Source organism: Otolemur garnettii, unplaced genomic scaffold, assembly GCF_000181295.1.
Source record: "Otolemur garnettii isolate 467f Iridium unplaced genomic scaffold, OtoGar3 scaffold00219, whole genome shotgun sequence".
Taxonomy (NCBI): Eukaryota; Metazoa; Chordata; class Mammalia; order Primates; family Galagidae; genus Otolemur; species Otolemur garnettii.
The window spans coordinates 1,946,252-1,963,586 of NW_003852614.1; the positions used below are offsets into that span (position 1 = coordinate 1,946,252).

Consider the following 17,335-nt stretch of genomic DNA (forward strand, 5'->3'; position numbering starts at 1 on the left):
AAAGCTTACCTTTCAGTGTAATGGAGGGCCCTTGGATGACAGGACATCCCTTCCTTCTTTCCTGTCCCTGACCTTCATCATCAGTGGGCCCTGCACCCAACAGGGAAACTTCTGGTATTGTCTCTTGCCAGTGATGGCCCAGGGCAAGCCCCACTCAGCATCCATGGAGAATGATGAGAGGGCATTCCTGTCACTTCATGACACTGAGACAATGGCATTAGCTTCTCTAGCCTTTTGCTCCCTATTACTTTTCTTCATAGAGCCCATTGCCATTTGTAAATATCTTCTTTCTTTAATTGTTATCTCTCTTCCTCTAGGAGATAAACTCTGAGAATAGAAATCATTTACCAGTATGTCTCTCTGTACACAGAAAATGATCAATTAATATTTGTGGAATGATTGGATGAAAAAAAAATCCCTAACTTTATTTCTTGTGGCCATGATAATACTTAGCCCCATTTGAACCAAAAGTTAATGGCTCTGAGTACTGCTGAAGAATTCTTGGACCTAGTGAAATCAGCTGTAAAAGAGTCCATTTCTCTAAAGCCCCAAGGAGGGCCCACAAGAGGGGGGCAGGAAAAAGAAATAACAACTGATATAAGTCCAGGCAGTCTGACTCCTGTCAACTCCAATTAGGCAGGTTTAGATCTGGACCTATACCTTTTGGGTTGCCTTCTGGGCCCAGGCAGAAGGATGCAAAGGGATGAATTGGCATCCAAAATGGGCACTGTGGTAAGGTAAGACTAGTGCAAGAAGCACTTGGCTCCTGGACAGGACACCCTTGGTACCCGGGTTTGCTTCATCTGCAACCTGAGTGACTCATAAGTTTCCAACTTCTTGATCATCAGTGACTGCTTGTCTACCTCTATGGGAAAGACACTCTGGAGTTCAGAGGATGAAACTATCCTTGGGCTTGTCATTTTGTCCAGTCCCCAACTTTCTGTCCCATAATTTATTTCTAGGCAAACATCAACATGTGGAGCTAGATGCTGAGAATCAGAGTAGATTAAATCCATCCCCCACTAGAATTCCAGTGAGACATCAGGGCCTCTGTCTCTGGAGCATGTGAATTTACTGGCCTACTATAGGGAGCCCAAGAGTTAGGGAGGGTTTGTGATGGAAGGATTGAAATGGGGCAAGAGCTTGAGTCCTGTTCTTCATAGATTGGTACAAACAAGAAGTTAGAGCAGTCCAGGCCCTACAGCCTTGCCCAATTCCTAGCTCTACACTGGGCTAGGAGACATGTATCCCTTATTACAAACTAAACCCATTACTGCCACTTGAAACTTCTCTCATGATAACCCACTACTGCTCTCCTAAAGTACTTATAAGGCATCTAGGGAGAGCAGAGAGACCAGGAAACTCACCAGAAGGTCCCTGGAGGCCAGGGGGTCCTTGAGGACCAGGAGGACCTGGAGGACCGGGTGGTCCCATGACAGTTGTTCCTGGAATTCCAGGAATCCCTGGAATCCCTGGGGGTCCCTGTGGTCCTGGGGGTCCTGGAGGTCCTGGGGGGCCATTGGGCCCAGGAGGCCCTGCCTTCTTTCCTGAAAAATAGGACTCAGCGTTATATTTTTAGTTATTTATTGTCAAGAGTGTACTGTCAGGAGTTTAGAGACTTCCAATGACACAGAGTCAGCACTCTGAGAGTTCCTGCTATCACATTTTTCTGTCTCTCTCCCCACCTTCATCCTCAGCCCCACTCAGAGTTATGTTTGAGGATATAGAAATAAATGGCCTTCAAGGTGCTCAGTCTAGTGGGGAAAGAGACATAGGGACCAAATGCTGAAGAGGTCAAAAAGGAGGTTAAATTTCAGCTGAGTCCAAAGAATGAGAATCACCAAGTGATCAGAACTATGGGTCACTTTTTGGTTCTTTTTAGAATTGGGCTATTGTTGCAGAGTGTGGGGCTTTCATGTTTACTGCCCAGTTTGGTGGACCTGATGTCCATAATAGGAGGAAGCTAGGCAACTCAACTTTAGGAATGACATTAGCTCCAGGAAGGTTCCTATAGGAATCAGGATACACAAGGAACGGAGGTTGGGATGAGGGTATTACTACTTGGGAATGAGGAATGGGAAGGAATTTTGTAGATAGGGAGAGAGAGAGAGACAGAGGTGAGAGAGAGATTGAGAAATAACAAGAAAAGAAGGGAAGGCTGAGAGTAGAGAGAGCAAAGGAGAAGGCAGTAGGTTTTACTTTCTCAGCTGACCCCTCTAAACTCTATATTTAAAGGTGTCTGGGAAAGGAAATTCTGCAAACTCCTTTGGTAACATGTTCTAATGTTTATAACCCCTCACTGCTCACTGTTAGGAAGTTCTTGGTATATTTAACTGGCATCCCTCCTGTGGTAGTTTAAGCTCTTATTCTATTCTTTATGCAGATAGAATACACATGTACATAATAACCCTCATATATTAAAAGACATTAAGTCACCTATCAACTTCCATTTTTATAGGCTAAATAATCCAGCTTCCTAGAGTCTTTCCTCAGAGGCCCTATTCTTGAATGTGTTATTAATCAAGCCCACCAACTCCTCTCCCTTTCCTCCTTGCTGTCCCTGCAGAACGATCTTGCCTGCCTACTTCATATTCTAGTCAACATTTCCACCAGAATGTAGTTATGTTAAGTGGGTCATAACTGTAGTCTTGAACCAAAACCTCCAGTTCCTCCTATTGACTTTCTCAGCTCTATGCAGCTCTACTTGAGGACTGCAGGTGCCCAAAGGTAGGTATCTTCTTTCTCCCTTCACCACCTTCTCACAATTTTGTGGAAGTATCAGGATTGGAAACCTCGTACCACACTGCATCACAATGTCTTCATGTGAGGTAATTTTTTAGTATTAAATACAACTTTTTAAAGTCTCACTTAAAAACTTTCTGACTCTGACTTCCTGTTTTCCAAACTCTTAGGCAGGAGAACCGTGTCCTGATTTATCAGGTCCTCCTTTGAGAATAATGCTTCCTGTCCAAGAAACCAAATCCTCACCACTCAAGAGGCCAATTGTCCATGTCTAACCACATCTGCATTTGGAATGAAACAATGAGGTCACTGCGGGGCCTCTTCCTCAGAGAAGAAAGAAAGGAAGGTCCAGAGAGCATCTCTCCCAGGAAGAGTTTTTGTAGCCATAAAAACCTAGAGGTACAAGCTTTAGAAGTTTCTTTGCACTTAGCAGCAGGAGATTGGATCAGCCCAGTTTCTAGATCTAGCCACTTTGAAGATGCTGAACAGGAAAACCATCTCCTTTCAGATTTCAGCAGCTTCCAAATTAGACTTATTCAGAACCCAAGTTTCAATTACAGCTAGTGTAGTAAAAAGAAAATGGAATCTGTACTCAGGAGATAAGGATATAAGCCTCAGCATTGCTACAGATGCCCTTTAGGAAAACCCTCTTCTTTCCTCAAGCCTTAGTTTTTACATCTGTGAAACAAGGATGTTGGCTTTGATGATTTCTTTGTTTTCTCCCAAGACTGAGGTTCCATAAGAAAGATTGATTTACCCCTTGTAGTCAGGAAACTTCCCTAGCTTGGTCGTAAATTTGCTTCTGTCCTTATTTTCTGGATGGCACAGATACAGAGTATGGCTCATATTAGGCTATGCTATGTCCCAGCATTTCTAGGCCTAACAGTGATTTTCAAGTTAGAGGGTGTTCTTTGGGTAGCTTTAAGGATGTGAGTCTCTTGTAATTGCTAATGTAATTTTGGAAGAAATAGAGCCAGAAACTCCAGTTCAAGAGAGTAATGGTTGCAGTGTAAACAGAGAATGTTTAATTATGAAATTGTTAGAAGGTATTTGAGAAAAAACTCCTGCTGTTATCCAGTTCTGCAGCTCGTTCTCTGAAACAATGTTTAGGCAAGTATGCTTCTCATATTTGCATGCTTTCAAAAAGTTGGGCCCAGAGGAGAGCATGTACAAAATGACCTGTGGACCAAGAGAATCACTTTAGATGATTTAATCTCTTTTCCAGATTTCCTTACTATAACAAAGCACTTCATGATACAAAAACCCATAGACATCTGTACTTAGAAAGTTACCCTGTAAAGTCTTAGATGAAAGAATATATATACTCCTTTCAAAGTTAAACCTCATCAAAGGGGCATTTCCCTAACCTTTTAGCTAAATCCCAAATGTTGAAAGGACAGCCAAGAAAGAGAGAGTGTGTGTGTTGTAGGAGGAGGAAAATTACACTAAACAGTGAAAATTAAGTGAACAACTCAATTTATCTCTTCAGGTATGTGCCTATTCACTGTGTCCAAGGAAATCTGTATTAAATGGATTCTAAAGCACTTTCAGCCAAAGTAAACATTTAAGGTCTATGTGTATTCTCTTCCCAATTATGTCCCATACACAAAGTAGCAGTGCCAGGCAATGAACCAAGTTATAATGTCTTATTAAAGGGATGTGACAAGAATTAAGAACTACATGCTTGAGAATTGAATTTACTTTTTTAAAAGACAGAATATCTTGGTGGTGAATGCCCAGGCCCCACAGGGAAAGGTTTTCTTACTGACTTCAGCTCTCTGGCTATTTCCAAACTTTGCTCAGCTCAGGCCCACAAGAGGCTAAGCCATTCCCAGCTTCTTTATGACGGGGACACAAGTTTTCCATGTGGACCATGGTACTTCAAGGTACCAAAGTAGTCTAGTGCTCAGAGAATAGATAGGCTGCAGCTGGAGACAGTCTTTCTGTCCTAGTCTGGAGTTCATAATCTACTCCATGAAACTCCATAAACTGTATCACATAGAATCATTTAACTTAAAGCATCTTAATGAAAAATCATTAGTTTTACTCTGCTATCTTCCACTCATGTCAGAACTCATGTTAAAATAGGTACTTTAACTAGTTTCATAATTAGTTATTTTAGTCCTAAGGAGTGGACTTTGTTGCCTGGTCCTATCCTTGATGACTGTTCTCTGTCTTTAGATTTTCCTCTACAAGTAAGTGAGCACTGGTGTAAACCCTTGGGCCAGTCTCATCAAAAGTATACTGGGGACATACTTGCCCAACAACAGCATAATGAAACTTCCCAACTAGAAGCTGCTTCTTTGAAAAGACTAAAAGGCCATGGTAATACTCCAGCCCAACTTTTCTATCACAGAGAAAATGATATTGAATTCCCCAAACCAAGAAATAAATTTCCTGACAGAAAAATTGAATAGGGAAGGCTTTTAGGCCAAGAAATAGGATATTTGCATGTTTCAGTGAGCAGTATACCTAATTCCTATAAGTAGTCTCAGGATTTTATTCATATCTGATTACTGATTTGATAAAGGCAGAAAACAAGGGCAGGGGAAAGAATAAAGAAGAATAAAGGAAAGAGATGTAAATTTAATTGTATGGAAGAAGCAGGAATGAAAAACAAAACAAACTTTTTTATGTTGCTAGAGAAGCAACTCAATCTTTCATGAATCATCACTGAAGAACAATTTCATGTTCTTTTATAAACTACAGTACTGAAGATCACATATGATTGAAAAAAATAACAGACAACCAATGTTGAAAGAACATAATATAAAAATCCTACTTTGTTTTTCTTCTAATTTGAGAAAAGATGACATAATAGAAAATTTTAATTAATTAATTAATTAGAGACAGAGTCTCACTCCGTCACCCTGTGTAGTATGCCATGGCATCATAGCTCACAGCAACCTCAAACTCTTAGGCTTGAGCAATCCTCTTGCCTCAGCCTCCTGAGAAGCTGGGACTACAGATGTCTACTATAACTCCTGAGTAATTTTTCCATTTTTAGTAGAGACAGGGTCTTGCTCCTACTCAGGCTGGTCTCGAACTCCTGAGCTCAAGCAATCCACCTGTGTCAGTCGCCCAGAGTGCTAGGACTACAGGTGTGAGCCTCTGCTCCCAGCCATGAGAGCAATTTTTAAAAGTCAGGAACTTAACTTACCCTTTTTCTTGTTTTTAACCGGACCTATTAAAAGAAGAAAATGGAAAATTAAGTCACTGGAAATTAATAGAAAATTTTTGCTCTTTAAGACCATTACGTTGAAGTAGCCCCAAGACACTGCAAACTTAAGGGAGTCCCAAACCCAGGTTTTTGGCAAGGTATCTCCCCCAAATCAGACCTCCCAGTCTTTTGTCTTCTGATTGCTGAGGCCATGAAAGTTATAAGGAAGATTCTTCCCTAGGGAGAAAAATATTTTAGCCTTTAGTCTTTGGGGTGAGGGAATAGGTACTTCTCTATAGAGATGAAATGCCCAGAAATGCACAACTCAACAACCTTAGGATGGCATTCCACTAATTCTGCAAGTCCTGAGGTTGAAGAGTCGTGCATTCAGGTAAGGATCTGATATGATTCTCATGTGTTGAAGCTGGAAGGAAAAAAGGATTATTTTTATGGAAAGAGCACAGAAGCTATAGTTTTAGTCACTTCCTTATTATTTGTTAGTTATCAAAACTGGGTGACCATAATACAGTCATGTGGGGGCCACATGTACTCCCTTTGTAATTTACCATAAGTTAATGGACACTTTAAAAGAAAGGTCAACAGTTTCAGCAACAGTGAAATCACAAGCATTTTCTTGGGAATTACTTCTAAAGAAAACAATTCTAATCAATTGACAGCACTTAGAAAACTCAAGGCTTTTTAAATATAGTTAGGTGACAACAACTCCCCAGATAACACATAGTTTTGGTCTCTCTTAGACAGTCATTTTTTCCTTTCTAGGGACTTAATTCTCTTCATTCTATAGATGGATTTTACTTTGTTTACACATAGGTATTTAAAACTCTGTTCCCATGAAGACACTGTTATATGACATTAAACCACTGTCACTGTCCTTGAGAGTTTACAAAAAGAACACTGAGCATTTTTATATTATCCTACAGTTTATAGAACATATTCCCATCTATCATTTCATTTGATTCTTGCAACAAGCCTGGAATGATCTCTACCTATAAGAGCAGGCCATACAAGAAGTCAGTAAAATCTCTAACCAAGAAGGCTGCCTAAGTGGCTAATAGAGCTTGAACAGATTTCTTAAAACACCAATGTTACATAGACTTTTCTGGTAGAGCAATTTCGTGTGCAATAGTAGGTATTATTATGTATAGGGGACATTTTAGGTTGGAGCAACATGCTGCACTTAAGATCATGAATATTTTTGGATTGTAGCTTTCATAAGATATCTAACAATTAGTTTCATAATAGTGTTGAGTACATTGGATACTTTTTCTTCCATTCTTGAGATACTTTGCTAAGGAGGACATTTTCCAGCTCCATCCATGTAAACATGAAGGAGGCAAGGTCTCCATCTTTCTTTGTCCAAATAGAGCCCCAGACTATGGGGAAAGGGTAGGGGGGAGGGTAGGGGGGAGGATGGGTGAAGAGAATGATATTGTGAGGATCACATCTACAATTTATCCTATTAGGGTACATGTGAATTTGTCTAAAGGTTGAATATAAATGTCTTAACACAACAATTATGAGAAAGACATGATGGCTATGTTAGCCATTTGGAGGAGAGTTTTCCAAACTGCATATGGAAGCAACACACTGTATCCTATGATAGAATTAATGTACACAATTATGATCTAAAAAAAAAAGATCATGAATCTTCATTCTCTTATCTTTTTATCCTTTTTTTCCCTCCCAGTCCTTTTCTTTTTTTCTTTGCTATCCATCTTTTATGTTTTTTTACCAGCACTCAGAGCTCCTGAGAATGTGCATGGAGGTTCTGGCAGGGAAGCACAGTTAAATAGATTCTACTAAGAGGCAGCAACTCAACCTAAGAAGGGCTTCTTCCTTGAAGAAGAAAGCTGTTTGGGGAAAAATTGACATAGAAAGGGCCCAGCCCCATCAGCCAGCTACCAGTGAGCCAATCAGCCACCACAGCCTGGAGAGCAATAGGAAGACAGCCATTGTAACAACCTTGCCCTCATAGCCAAAGTGCGCTAGTTCTGGCCATGTTTTTTGACTGTTTAAGCTGGTTAAGGGTAAATGCTGTTATATACATCAGACTTCAAAGCAGACTTTGAGGAAATTAGACCATCAAAAGCCAACCAGTCCTTACTGAGCATGGCTATGGAAGGTAGCACAGTAAATAATGGATACAATTCTATCCTTATAGGAGAAGGGACTTTAGGAAGTATACTGGTTAAGGGGAAATAAAACTTCTGGAGAAAGTTTGACCTAAATTCACAAGTGAAAAGAGGGGAAAGGAATAGTTTTGAATATTTTTTAAACTTATATTATTTTTATACAAGGTATACCTACTTGTCATACATATATAAATGCATGGATGCATACATACATAAAAAAGAGGAGCAAAAGGAAAAACAGCTTATTAATATATCTACAAATAACTGTTACTAATATTTTATGCACATCTAGAAATATTATATGCATATATGTATATATTTTTATAAAATGGAATAAAAAATGTTACTTTGATCACCTCTTTTTGTGTCAATAATTACATTTTTACATTACATTTTATTTTTTGAGAGAGTCTCACTTTGTTCCCCTTGGTAGAGTGCCATGGTATTGTAGTTTACAGCAACCTCGAACTCTTGGGCTAAAGAGATTCTCTAGCCTCAGCCTCCCAAGTAGCTGAGTCTACAGGTACCTACCACAATGCCTGGCTATTTTCAGAGATGGGGTGTCACTCTTGCTCAGGCTGTTCCCAAACTCCTGAGCGCAGGCAATCCACCTGAGCCTTGGCCTCCCAGAGTGCTAGGATTACAGGCATGATACGCTATAATTTTTAATATGGATGTACCAGTATATAATTAATCATCTTTGTGAACATTTAGGCTATTTTCAGTTTTTTACTATTATAAACAATGCTTTAGTTAATGTTTTTACATATATACATTTTTATATACTTGTTTAAAGGTTGTTTGCAGGATGTGCCATTATAAATGGTACTGTTGGATCAAAGTGTATGAAAGGCATACCTAACTATAATAATCTTTTCCTATATGGTTACTGCCTTCAGTGTCATGCTTAGGTCCTCTCTAATGTAATATTACATAGATAACTCTTTATATTCTCTTTAGATGTATGACAGTTTCATTTTTTAAATCTATAATCAATCTGGTATAGATTTTGGTATACAGTGTGAGGTAACGAGCTAACTAAAATTTTTATATTTTTCCCCCAAATAGCCATGGAAGGAAGAATACTGAAAGAAACAAGGACTCAAAGTCTTTTATTATACTTCACCTTGGGTCAAAAAACAGCTCCCAAACAGCTTCTGTTAGTGGACATGTGGTATATTCTTTAGAAAAAATAAGAATGCAAACTTATACACAAAATTGTTATTAGATTATATTACATTTTCCACAAGTGCCAATGAATATATCATTTCAGCAGCATAGGGAGTTCCTTCTTGTTCTAACATAGCTCACCAGGGCCAGACAATAATTCTTATGAGTTTCAACATGGACATCTAAGCTCTGGCTCTATACTTGTCAGGCCCATTGTTTTTGCTTGAGGCCATTGCAGTTTTCCAGCTTTTAGACAGAAAATGTCAGGAAGCTAGAGTTATCCCATAATAGAAGTGAACATCCTGACCCAGAACAAAAGCAGCAATGGATGATGAGTTCTGTAACATTTTATATATATTGATATATTTTATCTAGATACTGCAGAACTTTGTTTATACCTACATAGAGAACTAGCACTGTTATGTGTTTCTTTCCATGGTAACAAGCTGCATTTCTTTAGCACTCTAATTCTCCAAATTTGTAACTGTCATGCTTTTTGCAGGCATAAACCACAAATGCATCAGAGTGGGAAATATAGCTGTACCTACTTGGGATTGATTTGAAAGAAGTAAAATTGAGATCAGATAGATTTTGATCAATGTGGGCAGGTGGTTTTCCTATTTGGCATTAGGAAAAGAGGATCTTATAGTAGAATCAGGGCCATGGATGCCAGCAGCAGGCTTAGCGAGATTCTAGTCTTGACTCAAACACAAATGACTATAGGGCAAGAGACTTTTGCTATGGTTCTTCACCTGATAACTTAGAGAACACTATATTCTTTGTCTGTATTCAAGGCCTAGGGTTCTGATGAGGATCAATGGTATAAAACAAGCAAGCTAAAATTCTGTATTCAGTGAAATTATCCTTCAAAACTGCAAGATAAATAAAGACTTTCTCAGAAAAAACAAACTGAGAAAATTTGTGCCCATTAGACCTGCCTTTTAAGAAATGTTAACAGAATTTCTACAGAGAAATAAAATGATAAAGGTCAGAAAATTGTATCTACAGAAAGGAAGGAAGGGAGGAGGAGAGGGAGGGAGGAAGAGAGAGAGAGAGAGAGAGGGAGAGAGGACATTAGAGAAAAAATAACAAAGGTAAAATAAAGTACTTAATTTATTCTTTATTGATTTAACAGATAATAGTTTGTTCAAAATAATAATAGCAAAAATATCTCCCATGATAACAGCTTATGAATATGTGAAACAAATGCCAGAAATAGTATAATAAGGAGTAGGAGAGATTAATCAGGAATATCCTGCTTTAAGGTATTTGCATGACCTGTGAAGTGGCATAGTGTTATTGAAAAATGGACATGTATTAGACGTGTATTTATATTTCAAATTATAGGGCAATACCTAAAATTGTCTTTAAAAAGAAGTATAATTAATATGCTAAGAGAGGAGAGAAAATAGAGTCATATGAAATGCTTGATTAAAACTAGAGAAAGCGGAAAAAGAGTGGAAACCCCCCCAAAAAAAATAAAGAAAGAAAAGTAGAAAGGGGTGGAGGCAAGATGGCAGCCAGCAGCCAGCTTTCCACAGAAGCTCCTGACCAGAAGGAGACTTAAAGGACAGAAGTTTAGCAAGTAAGCTGATGGTTTGGAGCTGAGCCAAGAGAGAAGATTGAAGAACACATATCAACCTTGCTGAGGTGAGCTGGAACCCCCCCCAAATGCAATCAAAAGGTACAAAATCCACCACCAGGCAGATGGCAGGCCCTTCCCCCACAAGAAGGGTTCGCAGTTTACTCCATACAAACAAGTGAGCAGAGTTCAAACATCCTTCCAATCTATCCCATGGGAGAGACTCCCTAAAAACTGGACCTCCTACCCCTACTAGGGTGCCACGGCACTCTCCTGCCAGGCATAAAACTGTATATATTCTCTACCTGCAACTCTGAACTCCCAGGATTCCCCTCCACTCTCACCTCGAGGTCTGGCAGTGTGTCACCCATGGAGTCCAGATTCTTGGGCATTTTCTTGAGAGGAGTGAAGGGGGAAAGGGCTGGTGCTGGTTTGTGCTGACTCTGTGGCATGGGAGTGAGGAGAGGATGGTCAGCTGAGAGGGAAACATACAGGAGCTGTGGTATCCTGAGTTGCAGAGCAGCAGCTGCAGCAGCAGGAAAGGCTCACATCCCTGAGGCCATTCCGGATAGACACACCCTGTCTCTCTGGGCAACCAGAGGAAATCAGGCATTTTCTCTGGGTGTCAGCCACTGGCAGAGAGGGTTTGGGTAGTTCTGTGAGTAAAGAGAAGCCCTAAGGGCAGTACCAATCTGGGCAGAGCATGGGGACAAGAATATACACAGCTAACAGACTTACAGGGAGGGGCTGAACCAGAGGACTGCTTATATGACCATAACAGCACCCAGCCCTCAGGGGATTATAGCTGAGACAAAGGCTGTGGGTGGACAGAGGCTGGAATTAACACCTGAGTGTAAACTCTAATTGTTTGCTGCCCAGAGCTGAGTTGTGATTTATTAGCTTCGGCAGCATCTGATCTGCAGAGGAATTTAGCCAGGACAGAAATAAATTCTGTGAAGTTGCTCTGTTCTGTTCTGCCAGCAACATCAATCAGATGTGGGGCTGGAACTGAGTGAACTGCCCCTGCCTGCAGGCTTTATCTCCCCCTGCCAGACTCAGATCTCCCAGTGACTTAGGCATTTGCTGGGAGCATTTTCTCACTGGAGGGAACTGGGTCACAGCTCTGCAGGATTACTAGTGACTGGGTGCAAGGTGGGGAAGGAGGCATCAACCTTCCCAAACTAATTCATTTGCAGGGTGGGTCCCTCTGCCCTCATGGAGCACTGGAGTAAGTCATATTTGAGCTGCCGGCAGACCCCTCCTATCTAGTTGCCAGAGACTTTTGAACTCTCCCACCTGAGACCGGTGCTGACTGGGATAACTGATTTGGATCTCTTGAACTGGGCCGATCACCCAAGGACTATCCAAAGAGGCATCCTGGGTGTATGGTTGAGGGAAGGTTTGATTTTCCTTAACCAGTTGTTGTTTGTGGGGGGTGGGGCAACTTAATTGCTGGTATTTCTCCACAGTTGAGACTTCAATGAAGAATAACTGATTCACTAGAGTAGGACAGAAACCAGGTGAAAATAAGACATAGCCACTTAGCAGGTGGCTAAGCAGGTCCCCCACACCAAGCAGGTCCCCAGTCTCTCAGGCCATAACACTATACATGTCCTAGACAAAGCTCCAGGGGAAAAGCCAAATGGAGTAAAATAATCATGGGGCGGAATCAGTGGAAAAACTCCGGTAATATGAATAACCAGAGTAGATGAACACCCCCAAGAAAGGATGTGGCAGATGCAACTGAAGATCCCATTCATAAACAGATGGCTGAGATGTCAGAAATAGAATTCAGAATTTGGATTGCAAATAAGATTAATAGAATAGAGGCAAAGATAGAATTAGAAATACAAAGAGCATTCCAAAAGTTCACTCAAGAATTGAACGAATTGGGGATTCTGGGAAGATGGCCGACTGGTAGCAGCCCTTGTCAGAGGCTCTTGAGCAAAGGAAGAAAAACTGGATGGAATCAAAGTCTATGAAGCCAAAGATGGGGAGCTAAGCCCAGAAAGAAGTTTGACCAGCTATAAATCCAAGGAAGAGCATTTAAGAACACAAAATACAGATACAAAGTGGGCCCCAGAAATGCTTGCTAGAGCTGCAAGCCTCCCACCAGCGGTGGGTGGCAACAGAAGAGACCCCAGCTCTGGGCAGGCACAGAACTACTTGCAAGAGCCACGCGCACCCCACGGGTGGCAGTGGAGGAGTCCCCCACTCTGGGCAGGCCTATAACTGCTTGCTAGAGTTGTGCACCCCTCGGGCAGCAGAGGAGATCCCCGTTCCAGGCTCCCACTCTGGGAGGTCCCAGAACAGCTTGCTAATGCTTCCAGCATCCCATGGGCAGCAGTGGAGGAGTTCTCCATTCTGGGTAGGCCAAAAACTGCTTGCTAGAGACACACACACCCCACGGGGGACAGTGGATGAGTTCCCCGCTTCAGACACCCATGTTGGGTGGGCCCAGAACTGCTTGCTAGAGCCAGACGCAATCCGCGGGGGCATGGCAGGGGAGTCTACCACTCTGGGTGGGCCCAGAACTGCTTGCTAGAGCCACGTGCATTCCGTGGGTGGTGGAGGAGTTTCCTGCTCCAGGATCCTGTGCTGGGAGGGCCCAGATCAGCTTGCTAGTGCCATCCCTGTGGGGCATAGCAGAAGAATTCCATGCTCCAGACACCAGTGTTGGGCAGGCCCACAACTGCTTGCTAGAGCCACATGCAACCTGTGGGGCCACTGCGGAGGAGGATACTGTTCCAGGCAGGCCCAGAACTGTTTGCTAGAGCCACACGCATCCCCCGGGTAGTGGCACAGGAGTTCCCCACTCCAGATACTCATGTTGGGTGGGCCCAGAAATGTTTCTAGAGGCACATGCAATGAGCAGGGCCACAGTGGAGGAGTCTACTGCTCTGGGTGGGTCCAGAACTGTTTGCTAGAGCCACGGGCGTCCCATGGGTGGCGGTGGAGGAGTTCCCCGTTATGGACTCCCGTGCAGGGAGGGCCCAGATTGGCTTGCTAGTGCCATGTGTGTCCAGGGGGCGTCAGTGGAGGAGTCCTTCAATCCCCATTCCTGTGACCCCCGGTTGCCCCTAGGACTGATTCAGCTGCTGCTGTTCCCCTGCCCCTCCAGTTGCCCCCCAGTCACCCTGGCAGGATGAACTAGGACTGATCTGGTCATGCGTGTGCCCTACGCCATTGCTACTGTTCCCCCCCACCCCGTTGCTCCAGCAGGGCTGAACTAGGATTGATCTAGCCACTACAGTTCTCCTGTCCTCCGGTTGCCCTGGTGAGGCTGAACTAGAACTGACATGGCTGCGCATGTTCCCCCACAGCTACTGCCACTCCCCTGCCACCCAGTTGCCCCAGCTGGGCTGATAATGGACTGTTTCGACTGCTGCCATTCCCCGTCCCCCGAGTCACCCCAGGGGGCCGAACTAGGACTGATCTGGCTGCTGCCATTCCTCTGCCCACCAGTCACCCTGGTGAGGCTGAAGTAGGACTGATACAGCCACTGCCATTCTCCTGCCCCCCCAGCTGCTCCAGCGAGGCCAAACATCGTTCCCCTTCTCCCCCCCTTGTCACCCTGGTGGGGCTGAAGTAGGACTGAATCTACTGCTCTTGTGCTCTGCACAGCTGCTGTTGCTCCCCTGCTCCCCGGTAACATTGGTGGGGCTGAACTAGAACTGATCTAGCTGTGCAAGCACCCCACACCATCGCTGCAGGTCCCCTGCACCCCAGTCACCCTGGTGGAGCTGAATTAGGACTGATCCAGTCGCTGCCAGTCTCCTGAGCCCCAGTCGCCTTGGGAGGCCTAATGAGATCTGATCCAGCAACACACACTCCCACACAGCTGCTGCTGTTTGGCTGCACCCCAGTCACCTCAGCACCCGAGAACTGGGAGAAGATGACAGACACAACCTGTCTCTCTGGGTAACCAGAAGAAGCCACTGACTGAACGGTTCTGATAAGGTCTCCAAACAGGATAAACTCAGCATGGGGCAGAATCAGCAGAAAAACTCTGGCAACTTGAATAACCAGAGTAGATCAAATTCCCCAAGGAAAAATGGGGCAGCTGCAATTGAAGACCCCATCCATAAACAGATGACTGAGATGTCAGAAATTGAGTTCAGAATTTGGATAGTAAATAAGATTAACAGAATGGAAGAAAGGAGGGAATTAGAATTTCAAGAAACGATTCAAAAGATATCTCAAGAAATTATTCAAAAGATGTCTCAAGAATTCAACAATTTCAAAGATAAAAAGACCAAAGATTTTGAAACACTGAGACAAGAGGTTGTAGCCCTCAAGGATCTGAAAGATATGGTGGAAACCGTCTGTAACAGAGTGGAACACGCAGAAGAAAGGATCTCTGACATTGAAGATAAAGCTTTTGAACAAGCAAAGGAGAGGAAAGATCAAAAGAAATGGATAGCAAAAATGGATCATTCTCTCAGAGAACTCTCGGATAATTCAAAGAAAAGTAATATTTGCCTTATAGGAATCCCTGAAGGTGATGAAGTTGCTTCACAAAACATAGAGGCTCTTCTTCATGAAATTATGAAAGAGAACTTTTCAGACATGCCAAGAGATTCTGAAATTCAGATAGTAGATAGTTTCAGAACCCCAGCATGACTCAACCCGAACAAGACATCCCCCAGGCACATCATAATTAACTTCACCAAAGTTAAGATGAAAGAGAAAATTCTGAAAGCAGTCAGACATAAGAAAACCATACCTAGAAGCGGAGCCAAGATGGCGGACTACAACCAGCTTTTTACAGAAGCTCACGTCCAGAAGGAGGCTTAAAGGATAGAAGTTTAGCAAGTTAGCTGATGGTTTGGAGCAGAGACAAGAGAGAAGATTGAAGAGCACACTTCAACATTACTGAGGCGAGCTGTGACCCCAAAAATACAACCAAAAGGTACAAATCCACCACCAAGTGGACAGGAGTCCCCTCCCCCACAACAAAGGCTGGCAGTTTACTCCATGCATACAAGCGAGCAGAGTTCAAACTTCCTCCCACTCTATCCCACCCAAGAGACCCCCTAAAAACCGGACCTCCTACCCCTGCTGGCATGCCACGGCACCCTCTGGCCAGGCATAAAACTGTAAAACTGTATAAAACTGTATATATTCTCCACCTGCAACATTGAACTCTAAGGAGTCCCCACCCACCCACTCCGAGGTCTGGAGGTTTGTTACCTATGGAATCCTGATTCTTGGGCATCTCCTTGAGAGAAGTGGAGGGGGAAAGGGCTGGTGCTATTCTGTGCTGACTGTGGTACAGGCGTGAGGAGAGGAAGGTCAGCTCAGGGAACGCCAATACAGCAACGGTGGCATCCTGAGCTGCAGACTGACGTCATTCCAGCCCCATCTCTCTGGGCAAACAGGTCCCGGACAGCAGCCATAGGCAAAATGCAGAGAAATTTCGTAAGCAAAGCACCAGCCTTCAGGGTCTAATACACCTGAGACAAAGGCAGTGGGCGGGCAGAGGTTAGAATTGACACCTGAGTGTAAATTGCTATTTGTCTGCTGCCCAGAGCTGAATGCAAGGACTTGCAGAGAAATCTAGCTGGACAGAAGCCTAATTTAAAAACACAAGGCCCCCCTGCTGAACTCAGATTTCTGGCTGATTTTGCCAGTCATAAACCCCGGGAACAATTGGCCTACTGGAGTGAATAGGGTGACAGACCTGGGGGATTACGAGTGACTGGGTGCAAGGTGGGGAAGGAGGTATTAACCTTCCCAGACTAACCAATTTGCTGGGTGGGTCCCTTTGCCCTCATGGAGTGGGGCAGGCCCAAAACTGCTTGCTAGAGTCGCACGCCTCACGGGTGGCAGAGATCCTTGTCCCAGGCTCCAGCTCTGGGAAGGCCCAGAACTGCTTGCTAGTACTGCGGGTATCCCGTGGGCAGTGGCGGAGGAGTCCTCCGTTCCAGGTAGACCCAAAACTGCTTGCTAGAGACATGCACACCCCATGGGGGCCAGGGGAGGAGTTCCCTGCTCCAGGCACCCAAGCTGGGTGGGCCAAGAACTACTTGCTAGAGCCACACATGCCCTGTAGGTGGTGGTGGAGGGGTCTACCACTCTGGGTAGGCCCAGAACTGTTTGCTAGAACCACGTACGTCCCAGGTATGGAGGTGGGGGAGTCCCCTGCTGCATGCGTCCAACAGTCGATGGTCAAGGAGGCCTCCACTACCCCCCCCAGCTACTCTGGTGGGGCTGAACTAGGACTGATCTGGTCGCTCGCTTAACCTGTGCTACCACTGCCATTCCCCCACCCCCTGGCTGCTCCATGGTGCTGAACTAGGACTGATCTAGCCACTACCGTTTCCCTGTTCCACCAGTTGCCCTGAAGGGACCGAACTAGGAATGATCGGGCTGCTGCCCCCAGGTTGCCCCAGCAAACTTAATGAGGTCTAATCTGGCCACGCACACTCCCCTGCAGCTGCTACTGTTCCACTGCACCCCAGTTGCCCCAGCACCCGAGAACTGGGAGAAGACAACAGACACACTCTGCCTGTCTCTCTGGGCAAC

The 17,335-nt window shown here is 43.8% G+C and overlaps 1 protein-coding gene across 1 annotated transcript in view; it reads right to left on the reverse strand.

Annotated features, from left to right (window-relative positions):
* The window catches only part of LOC100963692 (ectodysplasin-A), a 94,511-nt gene that overhangs the window by 7,172 nt on the left and 70,004 nt on the right, over positions 1–17,335 (reverse strand). The window contains exons 2-3 of the mRNA XM_012812728.2: positions 5,903–5,926; positions 1,368–1,547 (exon numbers count right to left, since the gene is read on the reverse strand). Of these exons, the coding sequence (XP_012668182.1) occupies positions 1,368–1,547; positions 5,903–5,926 (204 nt within the window). The remainder of the gene's footprint in view (positions 1–1,367; positions 1,548–5,902; positions 5,927–17,335) is intronic.